The sequence below is a fragment of the Struthio camelus genome, chromosome 3 (assembly GCF_040807025.1).
Source record: "Struthio camelus isolate bStrCam1 chromosome 3, bStrCam1.hap1, whole genome shotgun sequence".
Lineage (NCBI taxonomy): Eukaryota > Metazoa > Chordata > Aves > Struthioniformes > Struthionidae > Struthio > Struthio camelus.
Genome location: NC_090944.1, coordinates 140,487,853 through 140,499,016, shown reverse-complemented (window position 1 = coordinate 140,499,016; position 11,164 = coordinate 140,487,853). Strand labels below are relative to the sequence as shown.

The following is an 11,164-nucleotide window of genomic DNA, read 5'->3' as shown; positions in this document are numbered from 1 at the left end:
GTCTCCTGCTTGTTCCATTTACCCTCCACCGCTTTGGGCCTCTGCTTAGGGCATGAGGAAACAAAGCTGGAAACCCCAATCTGAAATGTGCCCCTAAGTTAACGGGACATAAGGTCCTGCAGACAGTTGTTAGGACAATTCAGTGGAGGCTCTTCTCTACTGGGTTAGATTGCATCCTGCTCCAGTTGTCAGTGGAGACTCTTGCTTTCCTGAGGCTCTCCAATATTACAGCTCCAAGCAGTACAAGATTAAATAAAGAGATTTGCTTAAAAGACAGCTTTAAACATACAACAAATCCATTTGTGGTTCTTTTCCTTTATGTCCTCCTTGCAGAATCTTTAAGCCCATGCGACCTCCTGGTTCCTAAAGCTTGCATTTTAAGAAAAAGCAGACATCAAAAGACCTTTCCGTTCAACTCTGAGAGTTGGCAACATATCATGTTTCTCATCTTTCTGGTATGTACCAACAGCTAGGGGAGTATTTGCAAAACCCCTAGATCATCATCCACAGCCCTTCAGGGCTTTTGTAGCTATCGAGCTGTGGTTACGTCCTTCCCTCAGACTTGGCTTTACAGACCACTTGGTGGTCTGTGGAAAGCTGGCAGGTCAGATGGTGTTGACTCATCTTTTTGTTTCCAGCTTTATCTCGCAGACAGTCAGACACTCAAGAGAAGAAGACTTAGACCCTTACGGACAAAGCTGGGACTAAGGCAGACGCACAAACTGCTTGTCTGTCTGTCTGAGGAATTACGTCATAAAGAGAGGTAGGGAAGGAAAACAAGGGCCATCCTAACCAACAGAGCCACGAACGAGACTGGACAGGGCAGATCCTCTGAAGCAACTGCAGTAGGGAGCAGAGGGAGAAGGAAAAGGAGCAGGCAGAGAACTGCCAGAACAGCACGTCAAAGGGACAGCAAAAAGCTGATAGGGTTTTTCCCACTAAGGTCATATCACGTTAAAGCCTGTTGGGGGGGGGGGGAACACACCTCCTAATACTACTTTTCCACATGAGCAATTGCAGTTGCTGCCAGAGGGATGCTGTCTGACAGCAAATGGGATATGGATTGGCAGGGGAGGTGGTACACAAGGTAGTCCCCCGGTTCAGATGTGAGCCGGGGGTAGGGAAGTTTGCATATCCCTGCTTCCAAGGCTATGAAGTTAACTGCAGGTAAGGAACTCCACTCTTCAAATACTTTCTCCCAAACTGTGTTTTTAACGTGAGAATGTAAATAGGATCCTCACCAAGGACCCGTCAAAGCGTTTGTTTAAATTTGTTAGGAAGGATGCTGAATACACAGGAAATGATCAAAGAATATAACAATAACTTTTTTAATGAGGGCTGCACCACTTGCCTCCCCACTCCCAGTAACAGAAGAGCATTCGTTAGTACTGTTGTTACGACTGTCACAGCTCTCTCTGCTTTATAAGCTACTCTAGCTCTGCACTAGACTTCCCATTTTATGCAGAACATTTACAAGAAACACTCAGTCATCCCACCGTGTGCAGGACATGGAGATTACAGCAACTCTTGTTATACTCCAAAATGTAAGAAATTCCAAAAATGTAAGAACTACAAGAAAGACAAGAATGTCCTTTTAAAATAGAATAAACGCATATATTAAGTAATAAGGGTGTATTAGACTAAAAAAAAATCCCCAAGTGCTAAGCTGGTGATTCCACGTATGCCTAGAGGTGGTATTCGGAGATCCCGTAAGAGCTGTGAAATGCTCTAGCAGTTCTTTGGTGTAGAACGTACGTTTCACTGATATGACAAAGTACACAGGAAAGTGCAGGATAATATATACAGTCTTCACTAGCTAAACATCTAAAGATCATGTAACGCATTTGAAGAAGTCCTTCAAAAGACCATAATAGGTAAAAGTCCTAATATACGAGCATTCATCCAAGAGAGAAATTCTTCCTGAGTTATATTTTCTTGCAAAATAATTTCAGAAAGTCAAACCACCAGAGCACATGCAGAAGTAAATACATTTTAAAAACCACCCTAATACTGGGACACATGCTGCCAGCTCAGTTCAAATTACTGAACTTTAAATAAACTCTATTCTTCTGTGTTTAGTAACAGCATCTCATCGGATTTAAACCTGCTTCTACATCCATTTGCTACTTCAGCTAACGACAGACTTCAAATTTTTAACATCAGATACGCATACAACTTTTAAACGTGTATTAAACATAACGTGCACCAACTTTTTTCTTGAAGGGACAGGAACAACACCATTTGGAATTACAATGTTATTTAGTTTTGAAATATCAAAGTGCCAAAACTGTTTCAAACAGATGCTGTTAAACCTCTCCATCTCTGATGACCATCAGCACTTAGCACCCACCTAACATTCATTCACTGCAGAAGCCACAGCCACCATGCATTTAATAAAAACCTGCCCTTACACTTTAATCCCTTCCGTTGCACCTACAACACCAAGTATTACCGACTTTTTAAAACCCGCTCTCCTGAAAATAAATAAATAAATAAAATAATTGTGGAGCATCAGTAACCAGATAGTATTCTCAAATTTCAGTGATCTAGTCAATGGAGCCTTCCCCCATGTACTGTGCTCTGTTTCACACAGTACATGGCTTTAGCTGGCCAAATCTTTTTTTTCTCCCACTGAATCAGTAGAACAGTGAAGATCTTACTTTTTATTCCCCCCTCCTTTTTTTTTTTTTTTTTTTTAAGCAGTGGCATATCAATGAGGCACAGATGTGTATTCCAACTCTGCATGGATGAGCACACTGTTCAATAGTGCTGGCTCACACGGTATCAGGGCAAGTTATCACTTCCCATGAAGGCACTCTTATCACCAGGGCCCAGAGAGGTGGCTGCAAATCGCAGCCTTTTTATTTTCAAGGCAGTTTTGCTGAACATTCAGGCTTCAAAGATTCACACTTCCAAAACTCTATAAGAGTTTGTGAACGCTCAATTTGCCAAAACTGTTTACAGTGTAATTGGGCACCGTACCTGTGTCCATGAGATAGCGAAGGCGCTTCTCCACCAGCGCGGCACGGGTGTCAATTTGCTTTTGCTCATTCTCTAGTGCTGCCAATTCTCCTACAACATACTGACTGGTGTCTTTGAACCCTTTCTGTTAAAGAGAACAAACAAGAAGAAAAAACATCACTTGTAACTTGCATTTTTCCTTTCCACAAACACTTAGTAAGGCACTTACCTAAACAACCAAATATCATGCTCGCTACCAAAAAGCTAACACTTACGTTTCATGAACTTCACAATTTTGCCAAATGTCACTATTTGTTTATTAAAACATCCCGTTTTTTTCTTTTGGGGAACACTTCAGAGTCTCCTCGTTGATTTTGCAGTTTTAACCACCGGGCTGACTTTTTGAAATTTGTGTAATTCATTTCTAAGTACATAAAAGCTGCTGCAGCAAAGCATAATGAAAGGAGACATAATCCAACTACGGCATTACTTAATGTGCCGTTTCTACTCCATTCAGTTCTTATTCAGTTCTAAAACACTAACCTGAGAAGAACCAGCGCAAGCAGCTCTAACGGCAATTCAAACGTGGGCTTCTGAGATTCACAACAAACCCGAAACAAGCTCCCTCACTTTTCCAGGTCCTCGGGGTCAATCGTAACGCCCACACTCGGCAGACTAAGCTCCAACGCCTCTCCCGCTTTCTCCTACTGCAAGCGACTGCCCTGCTACACGGTGACTTGTAAAAATACTGCTAATTACTGTGCCTGAGACTCTTACCCTGAGACGCAGGGACCAAATCTACCGCACCGTCTCTCAGGTGCCCAGGGAGGACCAAACCAGCTTTACCCTGCCTCTCCGGTTTGGCGAATCCCCAGCCCGAACGAGGCCCTGGAAAGCCAACCTGATAAATCACGTTGAACCTTCGCCTTGCCGAGAGAGTAGTGGAAGCACCAACAACTCGCGTTCACCCCTTGCACCCTGCAACTTCTCTGCCTCGTCTCAACAGACCACACGAGTTTCCAAATATTTCCAACGACGGTCCCAAACCAGTTGGGCTCTACACCAGGAGTCTGAGAACCGGCATTCAGCACCTCAGAGCTATTCTCACGGGGCTCGACAACTTTCATGTACTATATTGCCTGTACAGGCGTAGCACGGGATGTAGACTAGGCTGAAACGCCATTTCTGAGGTATGTTTTTGCATAAGAAGTTAAGAGGAAAATATTACTCCTTTAGAGTAAGCCCATCTCCTTTTTGCTCACAGTCATTAGTAGTCCTTCAGACCCAAGAGGAATGTTTTAAGCTGGAAAAAATCTGGTGAAATGCTTTCATGTTTTGTCCGCATCTGTAAGGATGCACTTAAAATCACTGTCTCTTGGGAAGACAAAAAAATACAGGTTCTTTTTTGAGATGTATTTCCCTACTAGAGGCTAACTTGTTGCTGCATAAGAACCACTGATGCTTTAACTGAACGCTTGCAATTGCTTCTCTGCAAACGAGCCTGAAATGGCCAATTCAGCTTCATGGTCACGTAAAAGGTGTAACAATAATAACAAAAATAATAATGTCAGCATATTATTGCAAATAAAGACACGTTCAAGTGAAGGCTAACAGAACGGCCGAACTCCCAGAACCAGGAATAAGCAGAGAACTTTCAAATTTGGGCCATGCGAACATAAGCATCGTATACCCCCATTAATTCGTTCCTTCTCTTCACACACAAAGCAGCCAATAGTATCAATTCAAAAGGAAACCTTTTTCTACCTGTCACAGAGCCAGAAAAACCACGACAACAGAACTACCTGAGAGCAGTACGTGAAGGAAAAAAATCAGTCCGGGGAGTTGAGATGCTGTGCAATATACTGCCTGTCATCAACTCTGATTAATTGAAAATAGTAGGAAAACTTCCCTAATGTCAGCATGCATAATTGTTAGCAATTGTTATTACAAGATGAAAAGAAGTGCTGTGTCAGGCTGAAGTATCCCAGGAGTTCATGTGTACCATCTGCATATATAATGCAAACTTACTGCGCCAGACCTTTCCAGCTCTGCAAAAGTACAACTGTGCTAAAAATAACTGGCAGGTTCCTAAGTTAGATGGTTTAGTGTAGATACGACAGCGGTACAAAATCTCCACTCAGCTCTGGATTGCTTCAGCAAAAACTACAAATGTGTTTAGATAAATCATGGAGAGCAACAAACGACCGCCATCAAAGGCTGTCTTGCGTCTTCAGACAAAAAATTCAGGTTAAAACTTGTTCTTCCTGCCTCTGTCCCGCAGCTGTCCATCAAAACCAGCTTTCTCCCTGCGGTCTATCAAATATTTCCCTCACAAATCAATTTTACACATGATCAGCCCATACCCCTACTGAGCTGAACCTCCCCGTTAATTAAGTGAAGAAATTACCATATATATTATATTAATGCAAACATCATTCAGCTAGTAATTCACGGCTGATCTGGATAATGGAAAGGTTGAACACCCATTAACCCAAGCCAACAAAATGGGTTGGCTGAGAAATTCTAGCAGGTCTCATGTGACTCTTCCCTCTAACTGCAGCTCTGCGGTATCTGCTATTGTAATAATTAAAATCCTCCCGGTAGATCAATACTGGAATCTCTTTATGGGAAGTGCCCTGATGGAAATGTCTCAAGGAAGCTGGGGCTGTGGAACTCTGAAAAATTCATTTTTTTTATCTGACAATTATCACCACACTGCAGACTAATTCAACAGTGCACCCCTCTCACTCTGCTTTGAATGCACTGGAGATTGACATCTAAAAAAACCTAACATCTCATTTTAACAAATAAAGGCACTATTTCCACATACAGTTTGGAATTATCAGCAATCATGAAACCAGACAAAAAATTAATATACATTAAGCACTTCATCTTCTGATGGCTTCCTCTGAGTCTCAGTTATCGCAGCCTTCTCCTCATTTCCTCTCTTTGTATCTTCCTGTATTGATCTCTGCCTTTTCATCTCTTGAAAAAAGAGGAAAGACATGTAAAATTATTATAAAGCTTGATATTTATGTATTGAAATGTGGACTTACATTATCAGGTTTTAATATATTTATTGTTAAATATTATTAAATCATAAGATGGGAAAACATGTTTTATATTCCCTCCTACCTGGTCTGTTCTCCACATATTGACTGAAAGACTGGAGCTGAGTTTTTCTGACGGTGGAGTCCTTGCTGAACACAACAGGATTTCTGAAACGTTCTGCTGCTTTTTGCAACCGCTCAGCACGATGCTCCTCTGCTCCATTCTGCTAGAAAAACAGGACGCACAACAGTGTCTTTTGTTTCCAAATGTGAAGTCACAAACGGGAAAGGTATGTTGCAACGAGGGAACAGAATGCAGGGTGTGCAAAGGGAATTTCGCAACTCGGACTGCGGTTTATACAGGCTGAAAGTATCAGCTGCAGAAAAAAGGAGAAGAGTGATTAACTTTTTTTTTTTAATGCGTGGTGGCAAGGACTGGCTTTTTGCTATTTGGGCACCCTCATGCAGGACTAGGCGTTACTCAACAGCAAGACCTACTACTTGTCACCGATATTTGCCGGCGACGCAGATCTCAAACGAAAGTTGCTCTTCTGTAACTCCGATTTGTCGAGCGTCGTACGCGCGGGTGCCGAGCAGCAGCGTGTATACCCCGGAACACGATCTGTATCGTTTTAAAAGCATGTTGCCTTTAGTCGCCCTCCCTCCCTTCGCGCTCCTGCCCGGTAAAGAATTCTGTCATTTCGTATAGTCCCCCAGACTTGTATGACAAGAAGAACTAGTTTCTAATTTTATGCCCATTGAGATAAACCACTAATGCTGGATGAAGGCTAAAAGGTAGGATTATACTACTACCCCACTGAACTGCATTTCATCAGCTATAACTTTCCAAAGCCAGATTTGTAAGTAAGCCCTTTACAGCGAAGGAAACTACAATTATCTTTTCCAGGGCTTCCTATGTTAATACTGGTAACAAATTCAAATGGGTCTATCAACACGAAATATCCCAGAAGACTGAACCACTGCAGTGTGTGGAAACTGCAGATACCGAGGTGCTGTGTACCAAACAAATATTTCATTTTATACCTAATCTTTTATTATTTTTATTAAGTGTTTTGAAAGTAAATAGGGAAAGGCTAAGATGCATGACTAATAGCTAAGCCTGCTGAATGCTGAAACTGGTTATCAAAAGCTACCAAGACTTTGCCCTTCCTCTGCATTGAGACAATCAGTAATGAGGGAGTTCTCCAATGGCCTATTCTCTAGCCTCAAGGAGGCCGGGGATACACAATCCTCCAGGGAAGGTAACAGTTTATCCTTTGCCACAAACACAGAATGCCTCATTTATAAACGTGTAAACTGCATTTTATTAAAAAACAAATCCAAGGCAATGCCGGGCGCTCCCCGCGAACAGATGGGCACCATATATCCTTCCGAATGCCATTTTCCACCCCTCCGTTCAAAACACGTACGCGGCGGGGGGAAACTCTTAGGTTGCACCTTTTGCCGGGGTAACTTAAAAAAAAAAAAAAAACAAAAAAAACCCCAAACCACCACCGCAACAAAATTAGCTAATGCAGAAAAGCTTTTTTGTAACGAGAAATACCATTCTCAGCAGGTTAGCTGATACCGAATTGCCCTCATGGAGGTGCCCCGAGCGTCATTTGCTGAATTAAGCTTTAAAAAGTATTGCTCATACTATAGGGCTGGCTTTTCAGCCGCAGTAAGCGGGCGGTTATGATTCTGGTTAAATAAAAGGCCCTTTCTTGTTATTAGCGCAATAACCGTCTGACAGCCTAAACTAGAGCCTTTACCAAAATAAACAAACACGGCTAATTTTTTAGGCCTGGCAACATGCTAAAATATCAGTGTGATTAGCCAGCAAATCCCATTTTAAGAAACCTTTTTATGACTAGGGACTTCTGCCACTTTACAAATGTATTCCTCTAAGCCCACTAATTCAGTTAGCCTTTTCAATCCATTGTATTATTCTTGGGCCAGCTTCATTTTGCATTAAATCCACTGCAGAAAGCTAAATTGAACGCAAAAATCAGACTTGATCCAGGCTTCCTTTTGTTCAAAGATAGAGACCGAAAGTCCTCCGCTGCTGCCACACACTTTCATCACCAATTTATAGGAACCGACAGTGTAAGGGAAAAGCAATGAAAGTCATTGTTTTGGGACTTCAAAGCTTCTCTGTATCTGGGGAAGGAAATCCTTTCAGTCAGCAGTGCTTTCCCCGCAGACTGCAGGTGGGTGAAAAGTTATACCCAACTGCAAGTGCCCCAGAGCCATGGGGATATTAATGACATGAAAAAAAATATATATAGTAGTAAGAACACAAGGGGCCTAATTAAGAAAATGAAACGGCAAATTGATTGGTGTGCGCCTTCTGCGAAAGCGGTGAACGTTGAGGAGAGGCAGAACCACCGCGCGCGCCACGTACCCATGGCTTCGTTTTCCGCAGAGCCGCTCGTTGTCGAGTACCCAAGTACGTATGTCTTTAAAACGCAACGCGGCTTCATTTTAATGGCGAAAAACCAGGGGGGCAGGCTTGGAAGGGAAGCAAAGCACCGAGGGTCCAATCCTGCTCTCACTGGAGTCCGCGAGAGCCTTGCTGCTGCTGATTTCCCCAGGAGCAGGATCGCGCCCAGGCTGCTTTGCTGATTTAAGCGACAAGCTGATCGGGAAAGGATTCAGAGACGCCTCGTGTATCTGTTACTATCACGCCAGACAATTAGCCAGCATCGAGATCAAAAAAATAAATGGAAAATGTGTTGATTAATCAAGAGAAAAAGCCGAGTGCGCAGCAAACCACGCAACTGCGCTGCCATGAAGATTTTCTGGGTTTCCCGCTGTGAAGGATTTGATAAGAAATCATTTTCCTCACCACGAAGTACAAAACAGAAATGGGAACACACAGGTACTGAGACAAAAGCATTAATCAAAACTTACCTTAATGTCTTGCTCTGAGCTATCAGTTACAGCTTTCTGAGCAGCGCTGGAGAGTGAATTTGCCACCTGTGGCTGAGCTTCTAGGAGCTTCTTCAGCTTCAAATCCACCAACTTACTGTTTTGTTCTGCTAAATATGCAAATACCACATACAACAGAGTGAGATGCATTTAAATGCAGAGCCGCTACAGCAATGTATCAAGTTAAAAGCAGATTTCCTTCCCTTTCCTATCATTTCAAACAGAAATGTGAAAACTGCAAAAAAAACACCTGGTTTTTCTGCGGGCCAGATTGATGTAGATTTATGTAACGGGCATTACACGCGGAGATGTTTCCTGAGTTTTCGCAAAAAATACTTGTTAAAAAAAAGACAGCGCTTGGCTAAACGAGGATGCTCTATTAGATGCTTCAAGATAGTAGATGAAAACCATAGAAACTAGACGGTGTTTATGTGAATTTCCTCCCAGCCTGGGCATACCTATACTTCAGCAGAAAAGCACGCTTAAAGAGCCATTTATTTTCGGATGACATATAACAATTTATCTCACATTATAAGTACTGATAACAACTCGAGTTTATGAACTGCTAATTCATCCTAAGGCTCCTTGGCACAGCTTCTCAGCCTTAAAATTGCAGTATCAGAAGAGCGAGCTTTCTAGTAATGTTTTACTATGAGTTATAGAAGACTTTGAAGCCAGGAGGGCCATAAAACACTTGATAACTCCATCTAAGGGACAGATTCAAAGTCTGCTGAAGTTCACAGCATTTTTTCATCAGCTTCAGGGATCTGGGCCAGTGCCCAAATATATAATAGTAGAGAAGTTTACTTCCCCTTAATGCTCATTCTGTACGTCAGCGTTGAACGTGTGAATATGCAGCACACCTACACACACAATTACCCCCCCCCCCCACACACACACGCAGTCGTGAGGAAGAGGTCACTACCAAACCGCACGGCAGGTCCGTGAGCTAGCACGGGGAGGACGGCAGAGCGGCGCCGCAGCAGATGCCCCCAGACACGTCGCGCATGCACAACCGCGCGAGAAACCGCCCCGGGAGCGGAGGGGCTGCAGCGGCACCTGCGTCCCTTCTGCGTGCCTTGGGCCAAACACGGGAAAAAAAGAGCAGTTGCGGTGTTTTTCTGCAGGCAGAGCCCGAGCTCTTCACTGCAAGCAGGCGACTGCTAGCAAGCGCGGGAAGCGCAGCCATGTCTGTTTTGCTGCACGGCTCCTTCCAAGGTTTGGAGCGCTCTGATTGACGTTAGCCAAAACGTCGTTGGCTCAAACGATGCCTGCCTCCAGCAGCAGCGGGCTGGGCCGGGTTATGACGAAGGATAGTTTCCCTTTCCTCCGGCACACCCAGCCAGGGTGTCCTTAATTGAGGCTCACATGTAAGTACATGCACATTCTCGCCGGTTTATACATAAACATCATGTAACAACTATGATATAAGAGGTTCACATTTTATCGGATACATTCACAGCAGCATGTGGCAGTATCAGCAAACACAGATAGGTGCAGCATTTAAAACCAACAACTTGCAGTTAAAAAGAAGAAGTTTTCTTGCAATAGATGGAAGGAACTAAGCTTCAGCAGGGGATAAATTAATTAACGCAGTCAGTAGTGATCCCCACGTGAAAAGGCCCTTTCACCTTTGCATTTAACGTCCCCAAGAGATTCAGCCTTCGTCAGAACTTGCTACGAACTGGCAGAAATCCACTGAAATCTGTGAACACTGATGCGTATCACAGCATTAGAGCGCTTTCTGTGTTACTGCCCGTCCTCTTCCTCGTTCATTTGAACAACGCTAGTCATCCTCCTGGCTTATGTGCAAACTCAACTTCACAAGGATGTCCCCTTTTTTTTTTTTTTCCCTCGAATGTCTTCCCATGGCAGGCATGAAGCATTGGGTAGTGGTTTTGTATCTCTGAGAAGGTCTCTCTCAGGGAAAAAAGGCCCACAGAAATAAACGCTGGCAAGTCACTGGGGCTATGTGACGGGAATATTCATTTCCTGATTTTCTGTTTCTCCTAAAATGAACCAGCATTTATTGGAAAACCATTTGACAAGATTCTGCTCTAAATCAGCTTAAGTCAAAAGCCGGAAACAGGAAACACTAAATATATTTTCTTATGTGTTTGGAAATGCCCAAACAAAAAAATAAAGGGGCATGACTCAAAATTTTCCCACTGAAGAAAAGACTAGCTCACTAATGCAACTGAGGGCAATGAAAGTGAGATATA

At 43.1% G+C, this 11,164-nt stretch overlaps 1 protein-coding gene across 28 annotated transcripts in view; it reads right to left on the bottom strand.

The window, feature by feature from the left end:
• EHBP1 (EH domain binding protein 1) overlaps window positions 1-11,164 on the bottom strand; it is a 283,064-nt gene that overhangs the window by 32,784 nt on the left and 239,116 nt on the right. For 16 of the 28 annotated variants that reach the window (XM_068940596.1, XM_068940595.1, XM_068940601.1 and 13 more), the window contains 4 exons: window positions 8,925-9,052; window positions 6,097-6,238; window positions 5,840-5,946; window positions 2,983-3,106 (listed from right to left, as the gene is read on the bottom strand). In XM_068940596.1, the coding sequence (XP_068796697.1) occupies window positions 2,983-3,106; window positions 5,840-5,946; window positions 6,097-6,238; window positions 8,925-9,052 (501 nt within the window). The remainder of the gene's footprint in view (window positions 1-2,982; window positions 3,107-5,839; window positions 5,947-6,096; window positions 6,239-8,924; window positions 9,053-11,164) is intronic. The other 12 variants (XM_068940615.1, XM_068940617.1, XM_068940603.1 and 9 more) reach the window with 3 other exon arrangements.